Genomic DNA, 26999 nt, shown 5'->3' on the forward strand with positions numbered 1-26999 from the left:
TGTCTTATATATCTCAGGGTACAGTTCAGCCTCAGTCTTCCATGTATGAAGTAAAGTATTTAACTGAATCTAAAAATCAGTGACGTTTAATTTCTCTTAAAGAAATTCAGGAAAAGGCCAATACCTCAGTGGTAAATAAAACGTGACAGAATGCCCTCATGCAGTGACTATTTTTGGTAGATCTTATTTTCAGCTAATGGGCTGATGTGTTTCAGCACAAAGCGTCCTGTAGTTTATTAGGTGAAATTAAAATTCAGTAAAATTTAAGACATGGGGTGATTATTTTGTATTCTTCTACATATGACTGCTTCCTTTTTCTGGAATTTGTCTTGAAGAAACAAACCTACTGCAGTTCTTATAGGCCTTTTTCAGCAGCACGGCAATGCTAACTAAATTGTGTTTAGCTTGTTGTTAGTTTTACCCGGATATAGTGCATCCTGAATGACTTCCTTGGATGCTTGAATGTAACTGTGCTAACATTGGCATTTTTAGCACTGCCTGTGCTTTTGTTTTTAGCTGTGATAAGTCAACATATTTTTTGGTATCGTATCACATTGCATCATCATCTATATGTTTTTGTGAGGTCGTGGACATTTGTGCAGCGGACTCCTGTAACATATAAGCATACAAGCAAGCAAGCAGCTGTGCAAGTGATGGGAACACAGGAAGGCGGGATCGGTGACATGTGTGCGGTGCATGTGTGTGTGTTGGTAGGAGGAGTGTGTGAGGGTAAAGCCCTGTGGTGACCTGTGCCCCCAGCCAAAGCGAGGGGAAGTAGGGGGTGACTGGGGGCAGAATCCAGATGAATGGGAGTGAATGGAAGAACTTGACTTGTGGGGCCAAAAGGGGACCATTGTACCTTAACCTATTCTCTTACATACTGAAGCTGTGTGTGTGTGTGTGTGTGTGTGTGTGTGTGTGTGTATATCCAACATGGTTATGGAGTCCAGGACAGGTGGGACAATTTCTTTAAATTTCTGAGTGAATACTTATTTTAGCACTGTGTTTGTAGTCATATACTGTTTGTTCAAATCACTCTTTCACACGAAGAAGAAATAGTTTCAATGGCATTTACCCAGAATGCCAAGTTGACCTCTCACCCCCTTGTGCATCCACTGTGACATGCAGCAGCTTACCAAATAAAAGATGCCGGGAGTAAGCAAGAGATGGAGGACGGAGGAGAGGAGGGAGGGGATTTCCGCCCTTCACCCTGAGCTCCTCTCATCGCCTCCCCCCAAAAAACTTTGATCTGTGGAGTTTGGATGGGGCACACACACTCACCGACACACACACGAAGGCATGAGGCTATGGGGCTATGAGGTCAGACTTACGACCCTTGTCCTATCAGTATGATAATCTATGTCAAGTGCAAAAAAGATGCACACTGGTGGTGTCCTACCCCCTGCAGACAAACACACAAACGCATGCTAAAGCAGACATACAGGTGACAACCCATCTAATTCTGGAGGGATTCAATAATTCTAGTGTTCCTTGGTTGTTGAGAAAAAATGGTAAAGACAGGCTGAGACGGAGGAAGGTGGTGATGGAGAGAGGGAGAGAAAACCAGGAGGGAGAGAGAGTGGGAGATGCAAGAGAGAGGGAGAAGGCGGAAGAGAGAGGAAAAAGGCAGAAAGGAGAGAACAATAAGGGCTCATTGTTTGTTTTGTTCTGCTCTGAAAAAGAGGGAAGAGAAGCGCTTCCCTTCTGAGACTGAATCACAGAGATAGAGGCAGCTGTGTGTGTGTCTGAGTGTGTGTGTGTGTGTGTGTGTGTGTGTATCCGACAGTGAATAGGATTTAACCCGTCACGGCAATGAGTTTCTTTACCCATCCATGGATACAATGAGACCAGCCGGATATCAAGCTACCCACCCACCCACACCCACATCCACACCGAGACACACGCATACACACCTACACACATTCATACAGATGAATGGACAATATTGATTATCATAAGTAAAAGCTTTGTTCTTAGTTCTCGTTTACAGTAGGCTCTGTCATCTCCTTCGCTCTGGCTTTCTCCAATCCTTTGTGAGTGCTCCACCATGACAGGCCTGGGTCAGTTTTTCTGGGTGTATTTGGTGTGTGTGTATGTGTGTGTGTGTGTGTGTGTGTGTGTGTGTGTTGTGTGTGCAACAGAGAGAAAGCAGAAAGCAATAAGCTGGCTGAAATGGTGCCATCAGAGCTACATGATTGATCAATTGAATTCCATCATGGGGACTGGCCAGTGGGATTAAATGGGTTGCCGTGGGTTACCAGGCTAAAGCATCATACCGGCTTTATCTCCCCCCCTGATTGGTCTGTCACCAGAGACCTGGACCATACACTCACACTGCTCCCCAGCATCTGTATATGAGTGTGTGTGTGGGTGACTATAGAAGTGAAAGAGAGATTATGATCAAGGAGTGTGTTTGTTAGAGAGCAGGTGAAAGAGGCTTTGTATACCGAAAATGTATAGGGAGGCACTGTGTGAGTGTGAGCTAGATACTTTCTTCAGATTTGGGGTTTACTTGGAGTCTTTAAAATGAGCCTGTTTGTGCCAATGTGCCCAGTTTGATTCACAGATATCAAATTTTAAAAAAAACAAAACATGTTGCTTGCAGTTTTCATTTAGTTCTTAGGTATTGCAGATCCATGTGTGGTTGAATATGCTACTCTACCATTTATTACAAGTTTAAGTTCCCTCACATGCAGGCCTCAGTTTCCTAATTTTGGCCATCAACCCTATAGATAATCATTTGTTTTTGGACAAGCTTGGGATGCAGCAAGATCACTGAAATGAAATCAGATGTGGATTCATGAGCAAAAAAGTTCCTGGAAATTGAAAAAACTGACGTGAATGATAAGAAATTGTACCCAAATGTGGCAGCTTTCTTTTTCGACTGTGATCCACTCTACTTATCATAGTTGAGCACACACATAATCCTCATGTCTTGTGCAATGGAGCGATTATTTCTTACACTTCAGCTTTACTTGCTTTTGATTGTACCTCAAAAGTAAAGTGGTTCTGATAACTGGGCTAAACTGGTTTGTTTGCAGTCTGCCTAATGTTGGAACTTTTTAACCAAATCACCAGATGAGAACTTCAGTACTGGGTGATGTAAAGACAGACAGTCAGTATCAATGCCAAGGGGCTTTGAAGCTGTTGTGGTGGCACATGGTCGCCCAACACTTCAGGATACTAATTTGTCACCATATGGGGAAATTTGACTTGCACTTTATGAAACTGAAAATGCCAAAACGTTTCTGAGAACACACGTGACAAACATTAAGGAGTACTACTGCATATGTGGCCAAAAGCCATATCAAAGCTGAGAGTAGACGTGTTGGCTCATTTGCGATGTGTGAGTCACCGCTGGTTGGATATAAAGACTAGAAATTTAAAATAAGAAAGAATCATCTCCATCTATGAGCTTGAGGCGACACAAGCTGCTACAAGCCTAATACAACTGAATCTCCGACCAAACTGTTAGTGATCGAGTTGCATCGTCAATTGGGAAGCTGACTGTGTTGTAGGAGTTTGATGCTTAATGCAGGTGAGGAGATTATTTTTTAAGGTTAGGGAAAGATTGTGTTCACAAATCACGAAACTCAGACACACTACATGTCAAACCACTTTTTTCTTTCTTTTTCTCTTTCTTTCATTTTCTTTCTTTCTTCTCACATCACTCTTGCTATTTCTTTAGCACCACAGTCTGGTGCAAATGAATCTGTATTTTCAGTCCAAATGGAAAAAAAAATATATATATATATTTGAAGCCCCCACCCCCTCTCCACCTGTCTGTCATATCACTACTCCGGACACACATTCACACACTTTCACACACACCAAACACACAGTGACCCCCAGGACTAAAATAGACTTTCAGGAGCGGTTTGGAGCAATGAATTGGCTCTATAGCGGGGGATTTTCACCCTCATCCCCTTTTTCTCTTTATCTTTTTCTCTCGTTCTCTCTTTTCTAATCATTTGTGGGCCGTGACTCTTCAGAGTTCTTATAATTGTCTCGTTCAGTCCCTCAGCCTTGCAATAACTGCAGGATACGAGAGCTCACAGTCTAATACTGATACCGCAGCAATATATATTTGTGTGTCTGTGTGTGTATGGGTGATACGACAGGAGGGACGGAGCAGTGTGTATATATGAGAGGAGAGAGTGTACTTTTGAGAGATCAAGAAGGAGAGACAGCGTATGCTTGGTAATGGATTGCATTTGTATACCATTTTCTCCAAGTCTCCACAATCTATGAAGTCACTCAGTCTCAAATCAGTTCGCTGGAGTTCATTCGAGTCCACTAACTTCTTTCTCCACATTTGTCCCAGTGATTTATGCTATCAACTCCCTCCTCCCTTCTTTCCTCTATTACTGTCTGTCTGGTGTTTCCCTCCATCATACAAACCGCTTGCTTTTTCTCCTCTTCACTTTCTCCTTTAACTTCCCTCCAGAAATTATTTTTCCATTTACAACCTTTCTAACTCACTTCCTTCTCCTGTCTCCTCTGTGCAGGTTTGCAGGAGTCGCCGCTGGCCAATGGGCACGGCCACAGTGGGCGGGACTTCCTCAGGAAGCAGATGAGAGGGGAGCTGTTCTCGCCACAGCAGATCGAGGTATTGGACCGCCTCTTTGACAGACAGCCATCCTGTCCAATCCAATCCAGCTCTGACCTCTATGTGAGCCCTGACTCTGGCAAGGTAAGGGCGAGGCATCGTGCAGGCCCGAGGGCTCAGGCTGAGTTTGGGAACAGGTCAGGGGTTAGCAAGACTGAAGGGTGCTTTTATGAAAACTAAGAGTGATGCAGACAAAAAACTGGCCATGAAAAACTTCCAGAGGCTCACAGAAGCAGAAGTGGGCCCACCAGACACAGTGTCACATTTTAGGTCACTGTCACTGCACTGTTTTAGACTTTCACACTTCCAGTTGTGCCGCTGCTACAACTGCGCTTTGTAATGCTTGCTGCTCATTTAGCAATCATTGCTGCCGGAGTGAGTGCACTTAAAGATAAGTGTGGCAGTACTCTATATTTTTCTTACTGTTAGCAAACCGCATGAAATGACCAAAAGCAGCAATTAATTCTTCCCATAAACAAACATTGTCTCTGTATCTCTGAACCATAGATCTCTATTGTTGTCCAAACAAATTAAAACACACCAGTGAGCCACATCTTTGTGCTGGATGTTCCCTAATTACAATGAACATGACCACAGTTTATTTTAGCTGATGCCACGTAAGCAGTCCCGATGTCATAAATGATAAGACCAGACCAGAGCACCAAGCGTGCACTAATCTGTGCCTAAAAACAGCCCCACAAAATTTATATCTTAAGCAAGAACTCATGATCTTAAGGCTAAGTCCCAAGGACACAAAGAAAATTAGAAAGTCTTGAGAGACAGATTAATATATTGCTTTTTTGGTCTTTTCCTTTACACTACAAAAATATAGTATGATGCCAGCCAATATTTTTAATTAGTTAGTAAATAGCAGTTTGAATCTGCCAATGGACAGAGGTGCTAAATACATTCTTCTATAACTAAAGGAAAAGCTGTAAAAGAAAGCTGAGCCTTCATTGGCAGATAAATGATCATTTTGATATTTAGATATTAAAGGAGGCAGCCCTAATGCTATAGCACTGAATGATGCTGTGTAAGATCAACGGGCTAAACATTTGCCAATCGATGACTGACAGACGCAAAGAAATTCAACACTGCCTGGTGAACTGTTCACCACATCTGCATGCTAACAGTAGTGTTTCCTGTTTTAGCCAGGCATCATACAAAATATTTGTCTCTGCTTTTAGCTAAAAAGCCTGCCTGCTTTGCCTTGCCATGCCATGTCAATCTTGATGAAATTGCACAACAAAATTCCAATTTAGAAAAGCAATACATGAACATTGCATTTGTCCTAATCGTCCTCTTTCATGTTGCTTATACACTGACTGATCTGAAAATGTTAACGTCAAGTTGTGTTTTCTGTTAGCCTGACAGGACTGCTGTGAGTTTCTGCGCTCTCACAGATGCTGTGATGAGACGCAGTCAGGCCTGATCTATTGATGTTCCTATAATCTAGACACGCTGCAGGGGTTAATGAGCATATTGACCCGGCTCTCATTATGACCTCACTTCCTGCTGCTTGGGGACAGTGATGGAGCTATCCGAATGCTGATGCATCTTGGGAATGTGCTACATATGTGTGTGTTGTTTGCGTGCGAGAGAAAATCTGAGAGGGAGAAAGGGTGTGTCTGTGTGTCTTAATGTTGCATCTAAATTGACCTCCCGCCCTTTCCCAGCAGTAAATTAATGTAAATCTGAGCGGAATAGACAGGTGTAAGTAGTACGCTGAATAACAAAATGACAACAAGTTATCATTTGTATTCTGCCTCGCTTTTCTCAGATGTCTTCTAATCTGCAGCCCTCCAGTCAATGCTAAGGAAATATTTTGCCAATGTCTCAAAATGACACTTTTGCTTCCACAGTCTTTAAAGATACCCCTGTTTTTATGTTTATTTATTCAGTCAGTGTCAAGGGCAAGAGGACAATTACACTCTAGAGGAGTAGTAGTATATGGAAGCACAAATAAGCTGCAGCCTTAGACCTACGGGGCAGAGTTTGTCTTTTTAACCCATTCACTTCGCTGTGACCGACATGGGGAGTGGAGTGGCACAGGGCGAGAGGTCGACAGGGATTGGCTGTAGTAGCTCTATAGACTGCGACTCAAGACTATAATACCCATGATTCATAGGTCAGTGTCCTCTGTGAGCCCGGTCAAGCCGCTGGGGTAGAGGTCTGGGACAGGGCGTTTAAACTGTGGGTCGCACTGGGGTCAAACTGGCTTTAGGAACTGCATTACAAAGAGATCCAAGCACACACACACACTCTCACACACAAAAATCTACATCACTATCTGTTCCTCCACCTCTGCCAAACCCTCCTTTTTCCCAGAGGGAATGATTGACAGTCATACCCTTAACACTGACACCCTGACAGCTACTGCTCAGCCTCTTTGGTATGTGGGCTAAGGTGTGTGTGTGTGTGTGTGTGTGTGTGTGTGTGTGTGTGTGTGTGTGTGTGTTTGAGCTGGTGGGGTTACGGTCAAGGAGGGTCATGCTGTGTTGTGACTGACATTCCTAAAAGATGCCTGATAGACTTGGCCCTGCTGGTGGTGTTGTGTGTGTGTGTATGTGTGGGGAGGGGTGGCTTTTATGAAGTGTGTTTGGGTTGAGAAAGAAAGAAAAAGGTTGAGAAAGCAAGCGAGTGAGAGAGAAACAGTGGCTCAAGAGGCTCAATTTCAAGTGTCAACAGTATAAGGTATATTAATATACTGTAATTTCAGTGGTTATGTCAAGCTCCTCATTATTTTTTTTTTTGCTTTCTAGCACTAAAACATGAGCCTCATTCATTATTTCTTCTTCCTCCATCCCACTAGAATAGACAAAAAGTAAAATTGCTCACGTTCCTCGCAAGCAAATCTTATTTTATCTGTCAGCAGTAGTTACTCCTCTATCCTGTTTGTCTCAGACCTTTTCTTTATCTTTCTTCCCTAACAAGCCATCCTTTTATCTCATCTCTCTCTCCTGCTCTCGTTCCCCCTCTCCCTGTAGTCTATTAAGCCCCACTATTAATTTATGTGTGCGTGCTCGTATGTGTGTCTGCATGTGTGCCTGTCAGAGAGAGTTCATTTGAATTTCCCCTCAATCACTTCCTATTACCCAGGTGATAAATCAGCAGGGCTGACGGCACCCCCACCCATCAGTGCTACCCCGGGTCCAAATGCCCATCCCAGTACCAACCAGTCTGGCTATACTGGGTGACAGAAAGAGAAAAAGACAGCCTGATTTGCCTGATTTTTCTACTCTTGACTCTATCTCCATTAAAAAGGCTTTAAAGAAAAGGGAGAGAGGCCAGAGGTTATCACCTCTAAAGGCTGGAACTAGTTAAAGTGGTCAAATGAGGCTGACAGTGTTCTAATGTAAACTAACTCTCCCTGTAGTGGACTTATAAACAGACATTAAAACTTTCTCCTCTGTCTGTATCATTAACTAGATGACAAGAACACAATTCACAGGCAAGGCTGATGTTTTTCTTATTACCAGAAAATACCATGAAAAGTCCAAAACCAAATGTGTTAGTTGGTCTTTTGATACTCTTTCACATCCAAAAGTACTTTATTCCAACTAAAGATGTAATTTTCTAAAAAGAGAGCCAAACATACTTTCGTTCAATCAGGACTCAGTATGGTCTTCAACAGTTTGACTAAATGGTGGTCATGGTATCGATATTTTCCTGTTTTTGAAATCCACTTGAAGCAACAGCAACGACAACCTTCAAACAGCAACCTACCAAGTTCAAGTTTTACAGAGGATTTGGATCATAGAGTAAAGCAGGTTTTTTTGTTTGTTTGTTTTTGAGAATTATTCATTTTAATGACAGTGCTTGCCTCCCTATTGGCAAATGCTTACGATTTGAGGGGACACTGTTGATGCATCTTGGCTCAGCTCCACCCAATACAAATGTGATTGGTTTAAAGAAATACAAGCAAGCCAGAGCTGTTTTCCCGTAAAGCGGAATGGTAATGAGGTGCACCCAGACCATTCTGCTCTTCAGTATGTTCTGGTTATGCAAGATAAAGTCCTTCAAGGTAACGCTGTATTTTTTAGGGACAGTTTAATCTGCAGATTAATGCACATTTTGTGCTCCAGAGATTATTACGAGAGCAAAGTTTGCGTATATGGGCATAACTCCAAATGATTTACAACATATTACCTAGTAAAATGTTGTGGCTTACATGGAGTTATGTGGAGAGGAATACAGTGCATCAAGATGTTCAGACAGAAATCCATGTCAAATTTGTTACTTCCCTAAAAAAGACCTGAAGCGCCCATAGAAGAAACCACATTTTGAGTTGCCGGGAAAAAATGATATAATTTGTAATGATACCATTGCTGATAAAATAATTCATAAAGTTTAATTCTAACACTTTGTCATCAATGAGTTTATGTATGTGCACAGCTTTATTTAATGATACAATCTGGATCAATGATTGATTCATAAATGACAAACGTTAGCCCAATTTCCCTTTCAAAATTAGTGAACTTTCAAAGCCTAGAAGCCCAGAATTGAGGTCCATGTGGGTTGTCTGTCTGGAAATGAATATCCTCCCCACTGCTGCCACGCTCAGTTTGAGCGCAGATAAATTCCTTCCCCACAATCCCTGTCTCAGTTTGTGGGCCACTGAGGGAATTGTATTTGTTTATAGTCAAGCCTTTTTCCATCAGGAGTACACAAGACAATGTGGCGAGAGGGAGAGAGACTGCGAGATGGAGAAAATCGGGAGCTATTTGGGGAATGGAGAAAAAGGGAAATACTATTATGCAAATGGTGCAAGCCAGCAGGGCCGGTCCGTGTGTGTGTGTGTGTGTGTGTGTCAAAGGGCCGATTAGGGCTCATCTGTTATTGATGTGAGAGTTGAACCAAACCATTACTTTACCATATCTGAGTCAGCAGACCAACTTGCTGTATGTAAGTGAGAGGATGAGAGAATGAGTGAGATGAAAAACAACAGTGGAGCTGCTATTAGAGAGTTAAAGTGTTTTGATAAAGGACGTTGCAGGTGTGTAGTCCTTGTCCATTTTTAACACGCAGCTTGTTAGCTACACCACTGCTGCTGCTGATAACGACACTACAGCTACTGAGAAATACCAGAAGCAAAGATGTAGTAAAGCAGACTTTAATACTGGGCCACTAAGAAGCTTTTATGTATTCTAAATGCTGGAAAAAGGAAAAAAAAAAAGTTTTTTTTCTGTGCCCATTTAACACATGGCTTTTGGTTGTTTTTGTTTTAAAAATAACATGTAAAAAAAAATATTTGTAAAGAAAATGTCATAATTGTTCATCACTAACGTACAAAATAACGCACAACGCAACAATCCACAATGCAACGTCAAACAATTATGGACCATAGATGAAAGTATACTTATGCACCTTCTATCATGTCAAACCAAATAGTTTATTCAGATCAACAGATTAACAGTGGTGAGCTGAAATTAATTAGAAATGTCTATTTGGAGTGACAGATCCATGAGTTTAAACACTATCAGATACCAAAACAATGCAAGATTTATGGTTACTGTGTGACATTTTATGAAAGTTAGCCTTCAGCCTTTTTGCCAGACAACCTGACCCTTTTTTTTTTTTTTTTGGTGGAACACTCCTCTCTGGGACCCTAATGTCTGTCTGAACATGACTCAATTCTCAAGATTTCCTAACAGAATTTTGTTTTGGTTCATTTACTCTTACATTCCTTTCTCGTTCCCATTCATTTATTCAACCATTTCTGTTTCCCTTAATCATCTCAATTCCATACCCCGTCTTCCCCTTGTTCCCTTTTCCCCTACAGATGTTATTATTTATATCTACCCTCCTACTTCACTGCTTGTTCCTGCCTATGACATCCTGTCCCAGGTCCGGCTCCCCCTGCCACCTTTTCTTGTAACCCTCCATCCCGTACAACTCCTCCCCACCAGCATCACCAACCCCCAAACCCCAACCCCTCCACGTCCCTACAGCTGCGTCCCCCCTCTTTGATGAGGGCTGATGGTGCTGTATGAGCGGTGGAATTGACAACATTTACGGGGGCGAATGAGAATGATCCATCTTCCTTAGCGGGCCTGTCACCCCACTGGCCAAACTTCATCATGGCCAATTACCACAGCAGACCCCTTCTTCTCTGCTGCTGCTGCCTGGCCCCCATCTACACATGGATACATGGACACATTAGACGCCATTATAATAAGACAGAGTGTGGCCAAGAGAGGAGGGGGCTGGCTGTGCAGGGATAGCGTGTATGATTTGATGAAGAAGAAAAAAAACTACAGGTGCGATGGGTTTGATGTGAGAGAGAAAATAGGGCTTAAAAATGGTGTCTGAAGTCTAGAGAGAGAGAGAGAGAGAGAGAGAGAGAGAGAGAGAGGTGTGTAGTGTACAGGGTAAGCTCTTATTTGGCAGGTCACAGTCCAGTGGTTGTGTTGTGTGTTGACGAGCACAGGGGTGTTTAAGAGGTCAGTGAGCACAAACACACGCCTACACTTACTCCTCCATACACACAGATGCAGACGTATTAAAAGGGTCAGTGCAAAACTCTCACCTCATCACCTAAAAGAAATTCTGACTGGTGTCATTAGTGTACACACACGAACACATACGAGCACACACGAACACACAGACAGACAGAAAGACAGGCAGACAGACAGACAGACAGACAGACAGACAGACACACACACACACACACACACACACACACACACATACAGAGACACACACAGGTCAGCAGTAGCACAATGAAAAAAAACAAACAAAAAACGCCATTTAATACAGAAAAGTGAAAAATTTGATCTGCTCCATTTGTGCACAAAAAGCTCAAAAAGTTTGGCCTAGCAGCTATACATGTACACAGCGTGTCTTAAATAAGTAAGCAGCTACTATAGTAAATACTTCTAGAAGTGTGGCATGAATGCTGATATGTAATTATATTATTTTGTCCAAAGCAGATTCATTGTTTTTGCATACACATATATTGTAAACAGTTTGAAGCTCAGTGTGTTGGTTGACGATACACGCATGCAGACAGGAGGAGCGCACAGATCAAACCCCAAATTAACCTCTGATAAATATGTGTCTATTTTTTATTTTTCCAAAATTGCAAGCTTAAGATATTTTAAACCTAGTAATCCTGAAGGAAATTCTTTTGACAGATGTTTTATATTGTGCATTACTAGAGGTGTGTAGTGCATGTAAGAACGAAACAATCACTTTCATCAAACTTTCCATCCTACAAAACACGAAATAACTACGGCAGAGGCTGAAACCACCACTATCCCCATAGCTGAAGGGAGCATATGAACAATGACAAGAGCCACACATGTGCAGTACAACATCTATAAAAACACAGGTATAATCAAAACGCAAAACAACAGCAACAAGCATGTTATTGTTTTACAGTAACTTAATATAAGATAGTCGTGGAATACATCAGTCATTTCCATGTACAAATTGTACTACTAAGTAAACACAGTATGTCGGAGCAGCAGACTTGTGTGAATTTTTGTCGTTGCTTAAATTTTCAACATCAACCTCAATGTGATGGGTGGACACTATGCCTGGAGCACAACAAGTCCATTCTGGGTTAAATTTTATTTGCATGGACTTATTGTAAATGTACCGTCTTTTATATTTTTTAATAATAATTTTGGCTAAAATATGCTTTTTCTAACTGTTTTCACATTTTATTTGATTTTTCAAAATCATCTCGCAACCTGAAGCTGGAGAAGCAGCAGCTTATGACAGTGGTGGTGGCTCTTATAACTGATGACTGAGAGCAGCTCACTCAGCTCAGCCATTACGGTTTCTTGGTTAACAGCTTATTAAAACACTGCAGAAGCCGCAGAAACATTAATGATGTGATAACTCTGCAGCAAAGAGACAGCTGGAGCACGAAACCATATGAACAGTTTTTTTATGCGGCTGGTTCTGTACTGAACATAGCATAACAGGCTGAACTAGAGACACACTAAATGTACTACTGAACTGAATTAATGTCACAGTGGTAAACAGTGGCGATGCATTCAGTTACTGACACACTGTACAAACGGAAATGTTCTTATACAATGATGTGATTGTTTATTTCAGAAGAAGCTGGACAGATTTCAGAGTCACAAACTGTGAATATTAAAACTGATTTGAATAAAACCCATCCATCCATCCATTATCTATACACCGCTTAATCCTCACTAAAGCGAGGGGCTGGAGCATATCCCAGCTGACTTCGGGCGAAGGCAGGAGACACCCTGGACAGGTCGCCAGTCTATCGCAGGGCTACACTTAGAGACAGACAACCAAGCACACTTGGGACACTACGGACAATTTAGAATCACCATTTAACCTCAACATGTTTTTGGACACTGGCGACCTGTCCAGGGTGTCCCCTGCCTTCGCCCTAAGTCAGCTGGGATGGGCTCCAGCCCTCCCGCGACCCTAGTGAGGATTGAGCGGTGTATAGATAATGGATGGATGTTTTTGGACTGTGTGGGAGGAAGCCGGAGAACCTGGAGAGAACCCACGCTGCACGGGGAGAACATGCAAACTCCACGCAGAAAGATCCCGGGTGTCCTCACCAGGACGCGAACCGGCAACCTTTTTGCTGCAAGGCAATGGTGCTAACCACTGAGACACCTTGCAGCCCCTGAATAAAACCCTTTTTTAAATTTACACTTCTAGTGTACGTCTCCTACTTATATTTAGGCCCACAGCGGTTTGTCTGTTACATAATTATGACTTTTACTTTTCCACATTTCTATAAACAGGTTAGCATCAACCTCCTGATGTAGCCTGAGAAAAGGAGCCAAGCTTGAAAAGTGTTGTACTCCATAGCTGCTATCAAAGCCTTTTTTGTGTGTGTTCCTAATGATTCTTCATAATTACATTTGTGCACAAATTGAGAAGATTGTGACTTTTCTGCACATCCCTTTGTCCTTTCTCCTAGGTGCACAAATATTTAGCTACTGAAAACTACACAGACACACACAGTGAGCAGATTATTGGGCCATCATAGATATCGAGGCATTGAGATTCTTTGGGGTTTCTTCAATATATCGTTGGTCATCAGCGTCAGCACCATCACTCTAAATCAGCACACACAACTCACAAATACTCATACATACACACCTACTCTCTCACACACAAACACAAATATGGCATAGAGATGAGGATGGATGGGTCATGGCTTTATGTAGGGGTCAAACACAGGTGAGCAGACAGTTTCCATTATCCATCCATGCGGCTATATTTTGGCAAACCTGGGTTGTTACAGAAGCTACTTCCAAAACTCATCTGCAAGAGTTTGGTGGATCCAAATGTCAGAATCTGTGTTGAGGACAACAGATGATTTCTAATATACTTTTTGCGTGATCATTACTGCAGCATTTTTTCAGTTTTCTCCTGTTTCTCTTATTTGTGGCTTCTTTTCATGTGTTGATTTTATTTATCGCCATGATTTTGATCAATGTCACATTTAGCATTTACCGTACTGTTTCTCAGATGATCATACAGGAAATCATTAATATTTAGAGAAAAATCTTTAAATTAAAGTATCTATTTGCATCCTCTTATGACAAGGTAATTTTTTTGTTTAAGAGGGTTTAACAGTTTGCAGAGAAAATAAAAGCTGCACAGCTAAAAAACAAAACAAAAAAACAACATATTGCTTTGTCACTTCAGTCTCCCCTTCTTCATGTGGTTTTTAACTTCTCAGGCGTGTGTGCTTGTGTGTAAAGGGCATTGGGAGTCCATGTGTACGTGTGCTGAGATGATCACAGCTCTTATTGTTGTTGGTATCTGGGGAGACAAGAGGCTTTGTGTTAGCCATGGTCTATGTAATGCCACTGTGTATGTGTGTGAAGAATTATATATAGATATATATGTGTGTGTGCGTGTGTGTGTGTGTGTGTATGTGTGTGTGTGTAGGATGTGTATGATGTATGTGTGAGGGTGAGGGAGATAGAGAGAAAGAGCAAGCTGATCCTGTGGTTATAGACTGTTGGACTTGGTTGTACAGTAAATCCCTGTCTTTGTAAACAGATCAATAAACTCTCAGCTGTAGGTGTGTTTCCGTATGTCGGTCTAAGTGCACGCGCGCGTGTGTGTGTGTGTGTATATGTATGTGTGTATGTGTGTGTGTATGTGTGTGTATACATGTGCTCATACAAAAGCTCCTTTGCTCTCCACTGTGAAGAAGGTGCAGCATGTTGGAAATGCAGGAGAATATAACAAACAGATTGATCACAGCTGTATGTAACACAGGGAACAGTCTGTGCATTCATGTTAGAACTAACAGTGAGTGCCAGTATTTGTTCTTGTCGTTCTGATTTGTTAACACGTTTACTCTTTTTCCACTTTCCTGCTTCCTTCCAGACGTCAGATTATTCGGCCATGGCCTCGCTAGCAGGCGGACTGGACGAGATGAAGAACAGTTTGGCCAATCCGGGCACAGGGGCAGAGTTAGGAGCCAGCGTGTCCGGTCCACAGTCCTATTCTCTAGTTCCAGGTAAAAATGATATCCAACAAATAACTGTCAACTCTCTTAAGCTGTTCTCCTAAAAAGGTTATGTACACCTGTGGTTAAGCTTCATAGCTTCATCAGGTAATCTGTAGCAACTGAGCTCATGAAATGTCTTTGGTACCATCCTCGTAGGTTGTAAATGCCCTTTTTCCATTAATATGCCCATTTGTCAGCAAACCTGATACAATCTGGATGTTTCTCTACAATTTTGTAGTTTGTATAATTCTGTGTTCTAGTGTGCATTTTGAGCACTTTTTTCATTTGTGGGTGATATCACTTTTCTGCCTGGTTTGATAACCCTTTTATTCTTATTATTTTTTAAAGATGAGGCAAAGGAAGTGATCAATATTTTTTTTGCATTTGCAAGGCTGCATTTCAGCTTTCATCAACCATAAAATCAGTCAGTAAAGGTAAAGAGTGACATGCTATCCGACGCCATAATCTATATCATAAAGATTCCATCGAAAATTTGAATGTCTACACAGCTGATAACATTTCACACTTTCTAAGCAAACCTAAGTCACTTCCACAGTATTAAAAAAAGAAAAAAAAAGCCAAATGTAAGCCAGTTCCAAATGCCTTTTAGTCTACCTCTGCAGTGATGAAGCTACAGGATTCTAAGTGCTTAAAGAGCTCAGTGTTTTAGATCTCAGGAGAGGAAAGAAGCACAGAGCAAAAGGAGGAAAAGAAAGGTGGAAGGGTACAGGAAAAGTGAGAACCTTGTCTATTCCTCTTTGTCCATTTAGGGGCACTGGGAGAGGCAGTGGTTAATTAAGAGTAGACCAGGGAGCACTTGGACAAGGCTTTCACGTTCCCATCTGTAATGAGGGGAATCATAGAGCTGGGAATTTGGGATATCTGGGAATGGGCTCTTTTTTGCCCTCTGAAACCACTGAGGAATATTACCTGCTCGTGCCGGAAGAGAGAAAGAGACAGAGACTGAGAGTGAGAGAAAAAGAGAGAGAGATAAAATTTTCATTTCTGCTTATGCATGCAAACACACACACACACACACACACACACACACATTCATATTCACACACACTCACACCTTCTGAATATTATGCATGCAATTCCTTGCCTGTCTTTTCCCTCTGAATAGAGCTCCCTCTAGGGGATCAAACGTCTGTGTGTTTGACGCAATGTTATTGCATCCTTGAAGTGTTGATACCCAAGACACATGCTGTAGAGCAACATTTACACACTAAGTCCTCCTTTCTGTGGCCTTTCCAAATCTGTAGGGTATTTTTCTTTTACCCTGAACTTCACCCAGTCTGCTAGAGTGCAAACGCACAAAGGGACACACTGCATGCCCTTGATCCCTCTAGGTTTGACATGTGTTGTTCTGATGGCTGTTTGATGTGGAAGCGTTAGATAGGCAGACAGTAAGAGAGAAAGAGAAGCAGAGGATGTGTGTTCATCTGTAGCTGCAAGTGAGCACGGAGGAGACTTGTACTTGTTCGTTGACCTCTACAGCAAGGCTGTGGAGAACAGATACATCAATACAACTGGCATACATATGCACAAATACACTGCATGCACACACACACGCATGCACATTCACACATATACACAGACACACACCTCAGAGGATCTGGCCCTGTCTGCCCCCTCTAAGTTGGGCTATAGAGAGTCCATCTCTCCTCTCTTCCACCCTCTCCTCCCTCTCCTCCTTGCCCTGTGCACTGACCCTGAGCGGATGAGTAGCCCGTCTGCACTAATGCCTCGCTGTCGCGTCAAACACAAAGAAAAACTTTACTACACTGAGACAGCAGAGAGGAGGCGGAGAGGGACAGAGGGAGGCTGGAGCAGAGAGAGGATCTGTGAGAGAGAAACACAAGTAGGAAGGGAGGTGGAGAGGCAAACATAAACTGAAGAGGACAGAAAAATAAAAGGATGAAATGCAGGAGCCTTGCTTCATTTTACATGACCAATACTGCATTTTTAATGTGACAACAAGGAAATGTGCATAATATTTTTTGTTTACAAATGTTTTTCATAAGAGTTGCTGGAATGTCACATTAGACCACATTATCCACATGGTCTCTGAGATGGTGTTGCTGGTCTGTTTTTTATCGGTTTTCCTTCATATCAGGTTTTCTGGGTTTGAGAGAAATGTCTACACAGCTATTGGATTGAAAATGGGCACATACAGTGAATTAAATTGTAATATTCTGTGATTCCCTGAATTAAATTCAGTTCAATTCAATTCAATTTTATTTTATTTGTATAGCGCAGTTTACAACATATGTCATCACATAGCGCTTAACATAGTAAGGTATAGACCTTACAAATTTAAATAGAGAACCCAACAATCCTAAGTAGCCTTTGGACTCCTTCTGGGCAAGCAGCTGTTAACGGTGGGAAGTTTATAAGTGATGTTTTGGAGATAGGAAAATGGTATGATTATACTGATCGTGGATAACATCAGGACTATGTGCTACGTTTTTATTCAACACTCTCTACAGTAGCTGTATGGCTTTTGCATAAAATTAAAATGACAAAGCGTGAACATATGCAACTAAACATAACACGTATAACATTTTAGTACATCACCTAATCCATGAACATGATTTCTGTCAAAGCCACATCTGAAAGACTTTCATCACAAACAGTGGTGAAGGCAACAACTCCCATGAATCCACACTTCACAATATAATAAAGCTCCATATTTTTTAAATCAAGTCAAGTCAAGTCAGCTTTATTGTCACTTTTGCCATATGTACAACATACAGAGAACTGAAATTGCAATACTCCGAGGCCCCACGGTGCAAAATGAACATAGAAAAAAGTATAAAAATAGAAAAAAAAGAAAAACAGAATATAGCTATAAACAGGATATAGACAATAAACATAGAATGTAACTCTAACTATAAACAATAAATAGACAATAAAATGCAACATTGGAGTATTCAGTATTGTTATTGGTAATAAACGAGTTGTTGAGTTAAAGTGACATGTGTTTTGATTGAGACTAATAGCAGCAGAAACCATATACGGTGCATTTAAATATCTTTTGACATTTCTGTACAGCATTTCTTTCTTTAGCCATTGTTCAACATGTACTTTGTATTTTAAAACAAACATATAACATTCATCTACAACATTTAATGCTGCTATAAAATATAGCAGGATTCAAAGTAGTTATACAGCACTTATAAATTTAATAAATAAGGGAATATAGCTGATAACACTCAACTTATCCACACCTTCACTTCTATATAATTCTGAATTAAAGCGCTTTACTTGCATTTGAGAAAGCACACATTCTGATATTGCTTTTACTTTAGTAAATAAAAATCCTTCCCCCACTGCTGTTGTCTTCCTATAGCGCATGCATCTCCTCTCTTTTGCTTTGTCCTCCTTGTTGTGTCTATTTTGTTCCACACCATTCTCCCTTCCCCTTGTCTTTTATGTTCTTTTCTCTACTACCCTCTTCTCCCTCCCTCCTTCCTCCGTTAGTTAGTGGTGGTTAAGTGGAGGGGAAGTGAATGGGATTGATGGTGTTAGCGTCTGAGCTGTTTATGATGATGATAAATGTGTGTGTGCAGGAGGCAGGAGGAGGGTGTCGATGCATGTGTGGTTGGGTGTGTGTATATGATGATGATGAATGGAGGGCACCCTCTCCACGCACTCCCAATGTCTACTGCATGCAAACATAGAGAAATGATTTGGGTCGACACACTGTCATGTAGTCTAATGCAGTTATATATCCTATCCAGCAAGTGACAGACAGAGGAAGGAGGGGGGGAGGTGGTAGTAAAGAGAGAAAGGGGGAGTCTGCAAATTAATAGATGCCAGAGGATTGAAAAGAAGCAGGAAAGAAACAAAAGGGGGGAAAAAAGGACGTCCTGAATGTGCTCCTGCAGGATTTTTTAAAGATAAAAACCCTGCAAGTATTGTAGCCCTTTTCAGGTGACACTTGTAGTATTTTAATGCTTAATTTTGAATATTTATTTAATTACTGTCAGGGGTGAAAAGTAATGATTAAACTGTTGTCTTGTGGTCCTTTTTATAGCACAACAGGTGTGAGTCATAACTCAAAACGCATGTTAAATTTTAGCTCATTGTTATACTTCCTGGGACACATTCATGGAATAAAGTCATTATTACTATCAGTAGCAACACATGCTTTTTTTTGCTATAAGGTTAGAAGGCCGGCTGTGAAAAAGGCCAGTCAACTGTTGTTTCCATTAATTAAAATCAGGACTATCAGGATTGTATTACATTTAAGTTTGAAACCATTTCCTTTAAGTCCATTCAGCATTTTCAAAAGTTATGTTTTTTTCTTTGTACAAAAGTTGGCCATGACTTATTTAGAGAAGCTTTTTAGGGCCTCCATGGTCACAATGATCTCCATATTTATGGTACCTTAGTTCATTTGTAAGTGAAACCTGCTATATGGTAGGTTTGCTGTACAGACACTGTGTTCTATCACAGTAACAAATAACACTTAATAGTAAAGGTCATATGTAAAAGTTAAACAGCGCAAAGAAGTATAGGGGATTCTTACCAGATGCGGAATCAGACAATAAATCAAAATCCTCTTTATCCCAACATGTAAAGCATCAGAGCAGTGACAATCAGTCAAATAATTGACTTGGCAAAGCAACAACAGCAACTATTATGATAACACTCTTGATAATGCTTCCAGCAATAATTAAACTTATAATTTAAGTTTGTTTGGTTTTTTTTCTTTACACACAAACTAAAAAAATCCACGAGTTGTAGCCTCTCAAATGCAACCCAGTCTCCACAAAAGAATGTTCCTACAACTAAACTGAACTGTTAATGATGCGTTGAGGGAGATTTTCAGCAGGATTCAGTTTGTTTTTGACGAATACTTCTCAAAACAGCAAATCTAATTATTTAGTTTCTTGACTGCCACTTCTGTATGTATGTGTGAGTTACAGCATATATCTGCTTACCTGTTGTGTTTTGGGCGTCTGTCTGCGGCCAGCCTCCCTGGATTGCTTGTTCTCTGGTCAGATTACGTTAGATGTACTCCTTTGTCTCTGCAGCTCCTATAAATGTAATCCTAAATACCCGCGGATTGCTCGCGGTTCGTCAGTTGACAAGCTCGGTGGATCCTGCTAAACACGCAGATTTAACGTCAGCTAAAAGCGGGAAAAATCTCAGTTCCAGTCCAGACACCATCCGGCCTTCATCACGACTCGGATTCTTTACCAGAGTATTGCTCGCGGTTTTTGAGCTCGGTGAGATCCGTGCTGAGCGCAGACCTCCCGTTTAGATAACGAGCAGGTGAGGAAACTTTTCTCCGGACGTGTCGGCATCTCTCTGCGGACACCTGGATGCTGCTGGAGCGTAATGCTGCGGTGCGAAGTTAACCCATTCAGTGGTGGTTCGTGTTGAGCGCAGATTTTAACGGTGGATGTCTCCTCTCTTGATCTGTCTCCGCTAACATGTCCCGGCAATCGCGGATCTGTGTGTTCAAGATCGCCTCCTTGGCTTTGGCAAGTTGCGCCATAAGTCAACAAGGAATGGAGCACTTCCGCGTTACTGCCAGGCCTCGCCCCCTGGAAAGGGGGTGATGGTGTGGTTTATCAACTATGGCAAGCCACCAGAGACAATCTTGTGTGGATCGGGGAGGATCCATACCTTTGAGAATGACTTAGGTGTGTGCTGTGTTTGGGTCATCAAACATCCTGTTTTCCCAGGACTTGCCCTGTTTTCACATCGTGTCCTGGCCATCCTGGTTGTTTTTTTATAAAGTGATGAAAATGTCCTGGTCCTGTCCTGGAGGAGGCATATTTTAAAGGTATTGAAATTATAAGGCATCTTTGAGTAAACTTAGAGTATCATTTGAGTATCTCATTGCCAGGCCAAGTGTCCTGGTCTTTAGTAATCAAAATATGGTCACCCTCGTCACTAACATGCACTATTATCCATAGAGAGCCCACAATCTTGCAAGGACTGTTTTATAGTGCGTGCATTATACAGTGCACAGGTTGCCCTTTTTCACTGTCGTATGCAAAAATGGAAAAGACGATGGCGGTCACTAAAGTCAAAGGGTCAGGGTTCAGGGTCTTGGCAAGGCACCCAGTCCAGTGCCAGTGTGGAGCCCACAGCAGTCCAGCTTCATACTTGCTCCCTTCCTACTCCCACTCCAGCGGTGGCAGTGGCGGAGGAGGAAGAAGAAGAAGAAGAGGAGGAGGATGTGTTTGTAGAGAGTGTCCTCTCTTCCACAGAGAATGACCTATTCTGTGGGCAGCAGTTTTGAGGAGGTTATTGGCAGAGCAACCAGTGTTCTGGGTGTCGCCCTCCCTGAAAACCTTGTGGAGCCCCTTGTGCCTCCTCACCAGCACAGGTGTTTCTCCTGTCTGACTTTTGAGACTTGGTGTGTAAACAAGTTAATGCACCAGCAACTCCATTCTGTGCACAGCCACCTGCTCTAGCAGGCATTGTAGGGTTATGGATGGTCTGCTTGCAAGGCGAAACAGAGCTAAGGCTATGCAGGCCCAATCTGGCTAACACTGGAGCCCATTGTGTCCCTCTACCTTCATCACCTGTAACGTCAGGTGCTGGAAGGGTTCTGGGGGTTTAAGTATGGTGAATGAGCTTCAGATGGCCCTTCATGTTAGGGTTAGGGATGTTAGGGCCCCTTTTGCCTATCAATTGGCAGGCTTGCAACCACACTGTGGCAGAGGGTTTACCCATTCTTCTGCTTACTCAGAGTCATACGTGTGCTGAAAACTCTGAACATGGCAGCAGAAGTCATGTCAAGCGGGACTCCACTCTACGCTGAGTGGTGACTCCCTCCTCTGGGGTTAAGTAGCTGTTTGTACTGTCTTAACTGGAGACAGGGAAGTCTGCCACTACCCTGTGAAGTGTAGTGACGACACACTTGGGCATAGTCCATAATGTTCTTCAGAATCCCCCTCTTTTGACTCTGGTTGCAGATCTGAAATGGGTTTTCTTTAGAACTGCATTTCTGGTGGCCATAACCACTGACCAGCTCTTTGTCTGCTTTGACTCCGGCAGTTTGGGCAGGTCCTTGTTAAAGTCTCAGCCATCCTGCTGGATTGTGGACACCAATCAGCAAATATGTGTTTACCCAGGTGTGGCGGTGTGGCAGTCACATCCTGGGTCTGAGCACACTCACCTCGTGGAGTGGCTACAACATGGGCCCTGTGGCAGGGAGCCTCTCTCATTGCCATATGTGCAGCAGACACATAATCATCTCAGTCTGCAGTATCTCAAATCAATTCAATTTTATTTGTATAGCGCAGTTTATAACACATTATCACACAGTGCTTGACGAAGTAAAGTATAGACCTTGCAAATTTAAACAGAGAAACCAACAATCCAAAGTTGCCTCTGGACTTCCTTTGAGCAAGCGGTTGGCAACGGTGGGAAAGAACCATAGGTTTGGCCATTTCAGCTTGGCCTTTAACGGCGTTCCTGGGGTCAGTTTTGCACCTTTTGGACTGGTCTAAGCAGCCCTTCTGCCTCTAAGGCCTGGTCTTTGCGTTGTGCAGGGCCTCCACCTGGTTTGTTTGTCAAATACAGGTTGTTTGGGGTGCATCGTCTCCTCACAGGGTTACTGCATACATATGAAATATGTAACTGGGTGGTGAGATAGTCTCGAGTTGATAGATACCATAGATACCATATGATTACATTGTAACTTTGTTTCTCTGAGTGAAGAGACTATCTGTCCAGCTCTTTTGGTTGTTCTGAGACACGTTTCGATCAAACTGATCAAATATTTCCATAATCTAGTTTTAACTAGTTTTGGTGGCCAAACCTAACCAAAGAACCAGTCTCTTGGGTGAAAGTCATCATGCCTCTATCCTCCTCTCCTACTTCCTTACAATAACTTTGTGGCTCTTTCAAACTGAAAACCTTTCCTACAACACCATAGCCTGTTCCTTCAAAACCTAAAGAAATTGCATTTTAGTTGTATAGCAACCAATGTTTGTGGAGTAGGGTTTTCAAATGTGAATATTTTCTGGTTTTCTTACTTTATATGACAGGAAAGTGAAATTTCTTTAGCTTTGGACGTTCTGGTTGGACAAAACTATATACAAGCCTCTGAAATCGTTCAGGTTTCAATCATTTCCAATGATATCAAGATTTAAAGGAAAATGCAAAGTTCAAAATTCATAAGACTAAAACTCACTGAAAACAGCTGCACACTGAGGTGAACTGGCTTGAAACTGTCATCCCGAATTGTCCATTGGTTGTGAGAAGGTCGATTTTGAGTATTTGTTTTAGATAATTAATAGGTTTGATGCATAAAAGGCAGATTTTACAAGTTCAGAATAAACTTGCAATACTTGAAGAACAAGACGTTAGGAGAAGTCTAGTAAAGTATTGTGGTTCAATTCAGCATAGATGTTATCCAAGATAGTGAAAGTCCAATAAGGGGATTGTAGAAGAAAAGATACAAGTGTTGACCAACCAACTCTGTAATACAAAATGGAGAGGCCATTCATTTTAACATTAGCTTGGACTATGGGAACTTGATGTGCCACTGAATTTGTTCTAGTTAGTGCTAAAAGTATGCAACAAGGGACGAATAAAAAATATGAAATACCCGACAATAACAATTACAAACACCCAATAATGGCACAGACTGGTACAGATGACAAGGATGATACTGAGGATAATATTGATGGTAGTAAAATGCTGATGACAGTGTGTGTTTCTGTGTTCACAGGTCGAGACCTAGCCAGCACTACTCTGCCAGGCTACCCTCCTCATGTTCCTCCCACTGGACAGGGCAGCTACTCCACTCCCTCCCTCACTGGCATGGTACCTGGTGAGTGTATGCACACACACACACACACATTCGCACATTTCCATCACCTTAGATTGCATTACATTGACTTATACTCATTTTATGGAGACTTAACTACACCCTAATCATAACTGTTGCTTGTCTTAACCTTAAACCAAATCTTAACGCTAAAATGAATTTCTTTGTGTTATGTGAACTTTAAAAGCCACAGTGAGACTTTATACACAGATTTCAGGTCCCACAACATGAGTGATCTACACACTGGCTCAAATTGTGTCTGACTTTCCTTTGAGGTGATTCTTTTGTCTTTCAGCGCTCATAATGACAACAGATATGTACTTACATATCTGTTGAATTCCTTATGGATGTATGTGTGGAGTGTGTGTGTGTCTTCAAGGGGTGTGCTTAGCATTACCACTTCCTCTCTCTTGTCTGTCTACACTATGGCTGTCAGTGCTCCCAGGGGGTGGTGTGTGTGTGTGTGTGTGTATGTATCTGTGTGCACATATGTGTGTTTGTGCCTGTGTTGTATGTGTGTGTGTGTCTCTGTGTGTCATTAGAAACCAGCCACAGTAGCACAGCTGTCCCTCCTCAACATTAGTAATTTGTTTTTAATGAGAATCACCAGTGACCCACGACTAATTCATTCATTCCCTTCCACTCCGCCTTCTACAACGCTTTTGTGTTTCAATCCTGGACCGCCGTTCTCTCGCTCTCTCTCAGACACTTGCAGCGGTGCTCGTGGTCAGCGGGAAGTATACTGCGGAGAAATAAAGGGAGAAGCCCAAATGCCAGAGTAACAAAGTTGCCAAACAAATATTGTTTACAAGTTGCTGTCTCTTCATATTCCCAATCATTCAGGCTGTGACACACACACATACACACAAACACACTCTCGGTGGACATGTAGGAACAGCACGTCTAAAGATAGGTAACCCTGTCGCCCCATCCCCCTGCGCTCACCCCATCCTGTCCTCAGGTTTGACAGCATATTTGTGTGTATGTGTGTGTGTTTGGGCTGGTGTATGTTTGTGTGTGCTGGCATGCGATTGTTTGTGTGCATGTGTGTTTGTTTTTGACAGTGTGTGTGTGCGACCTTGACACTGAGCTACACAAGGGAGACCCCTGAGCCTTCGTTTCCCTCCTCTCTCCCCTCCGCCCCTCGTCTCCTAAACAACCTGACACATTGCCGTCACTACAGTGATGACAAGGGAGAGGATGTTCGCACCCAGGGATGCCATGGAGACCACATCCCGACCCCACCTGACAGACGCAGCAAAACACACACAAACACACACACATATATAAGCACACACACACTTGCACAAAGAAAACTTGTTTTGTACACACACAAACAGCGATGACATTAAAATTTTTCTCAGGGTATTTCCAAAGCTGCCTCGAATCCACGAGCTGACTAGAATGAGCGTAGAGAAGATAATCTAGAAACTTTGCTTCTCTAGCTTCGCCTTGTTTTATCTCAGCACTTCTCAGGCAAATTATCCTCCTTTTTGTTCGCTCTGTCTAATATCATACCTTCATTAAGCAAGCAACTCTCTTCTCCTGTTCTCCTTCCCTCTCCCTCTCTGTCTCTCTGTCTTTCTCTCTGCAGCAGGGGGGCTGACACTCAGAGGGGGTGTAGGAGAGCAGTGAGGCAGAACCGACAGAACGAGAAGGAGAGAGGAGGAACGGGTGGTGGGTGGTGGGGGAGGCTGGAAGGAGGGAGGGGGCATCAGGGTCTGTGACTGTCAGCTATGGGAGAGGGATCCCCTGGGAGGAATGAAGGTTCAGGAGAAAAGAAAGAAAGAGCAAAAGAGTGAAAAAAGAGAGCAAGTCAGCAGAGATGGGGAGGGGAGGTAAAAAAAAGAGGAGAAGAAATGGAGGAGAATGTTGTTTTGATGTGAAGGGTGACGGGCGGGCTGTAGTCGGGGGTGAGAGAGAAAAATAAAGAGGAAGGGGTGAAGGGGAGACTGGGAGGGGAAGACAAGAGGAAGAGTAGACCCCAGACAGTAAGTAGTAAATGAGGGAGAAAAGCTACGCTATCATCCACTGTATGGCAGGACCACTGCAGTCTCGCTGAGCTCTCCAGTTCAGTCACTATCAACTAGTCTGCAAACCGTTCTGCTGAAAACAAGGGCTAGGTTAAAGCTTCACGTAACACTTAGTTGGGATTTACTGCCAATGGTTGGTGTTTGTATACATGTATCATGTTTGCGTCGTTGTGGTTTCTGAAACCTGGACAAGTCCTTATTAGAGTTTGTAAGAATATAAGTTGAAAGAAACTTGGATATTTAACTTGATTTAGGCATATGATCATTGTGTTTCACATGCACAGGTGCATAAAAAAATGTTTCTTTAAAACTTAAAATATTCATTGAAATATTCATTACCCAAGATGCAAAAATTAAATGTTTTACACCCAAGGACAGGGTCGGGCTCTCAAAAGAAATATCAATAACCTGGTGTCCTTTTGTTCCTGTAAGCATATATCCTAAACTAGGCTAGCCACAGCTCAATTGTTCTCAGCAAAGACTGCATTTTGCTGAAACCCAAAATGTATAACGGACAGATTCATCCTCTTGGCTGTTATTAAACACACTCTGTTTCTTGTTTTGTGTTTTCTTTCAGGGGGAGATTTTTCTGGAAGTCCATATTCCCATCCGCAGTATTCCACGTACAATGAATCCTGGAGATTTCCTAACCCCAGCCTATTAGGTAAGTGTATCCCATATGGCCGTAGCCAGCTCTGCTAACCAGAACTGGATCAATAATTGTATCGATGAATTTCATTTCATTCTACTTCACATCCCAGTTCAAGTCTCTCTAATGCTGTCTTGTATCTTTCATGCTCCACTGTTCTTTTTTTTTTTTCCGTGTCTTTGCATTTCATTCTGTGTTGTACCACACAATACACTACAGCATAGACATGGTTGTGTTTCTGTGGAGGGATTTTTTTGGCGATCTGGGTGTGAATGAATCTCGTAGAAACCGGGTTATGTGTGTATCTTCTAATACAGTTGAAACAGTCTTTCTCACCTCAAGAATAGCAAATTTACAGAGTAGAAAAACAGGGTTGGAGCACACTGATTCATTCACAGCTTATTATTGTGCAAACATAAAGTTTCAAC

At 42.2% G+C, this 26999-nt stretch overlaps 1 protein-coding gene across 5 annotated transcripts in view; it reads left to right on the top strand.

Annotated features, from left to right (window-relative positions):
- Window positions 1-26999, top strand: part of pax5 (paired box 5) — a 63086-nt gene that overhangs the window by 25740 nt on the left and 10347 nt on the right. For 3 of the 5 annotated variants that reach the window (XM_008278427.1, XM_008278426.1, XM_008278430.1), the window contains 4 exons: window positions 4509-4693; window positions 14960-15092; window positions 23791-23892; window positions 26500-26586. In XM_008278427.1, coding sequence (XP_008276649.1) covers window positions 4509-4693; window positions 14960-15092; window positions 23791-23892; window positions 26500-26586 — 507 coding nt within the window. The remainder of the gene's footprint in view (window positions 1-4508; window positions 4694-14959; window positions 15093-23790; window positions 23893-26499; window positions 26587-26999) is intronic. The other 2 variants (XM_008278431.1, XM_008278429.1) reach the window with 1 other exon arrangement.

The sequence above is a fragment of the Stegastes partitus genome, unplaced genomic scaffold (genome assembly GCF_000690725.1).
Source record: "Stegastes partitus isolate 25-593 unplaced genomic scaffold, Stegastes_partitus-1.0.2 Scaffold123, whole genome shotgun sequence".
Taxonomy (NCBI): Eukaryota; Metazoa; Chordata; class Actinopteri; family Pomacentridae; genus Stegastes; species Stegastes partitus.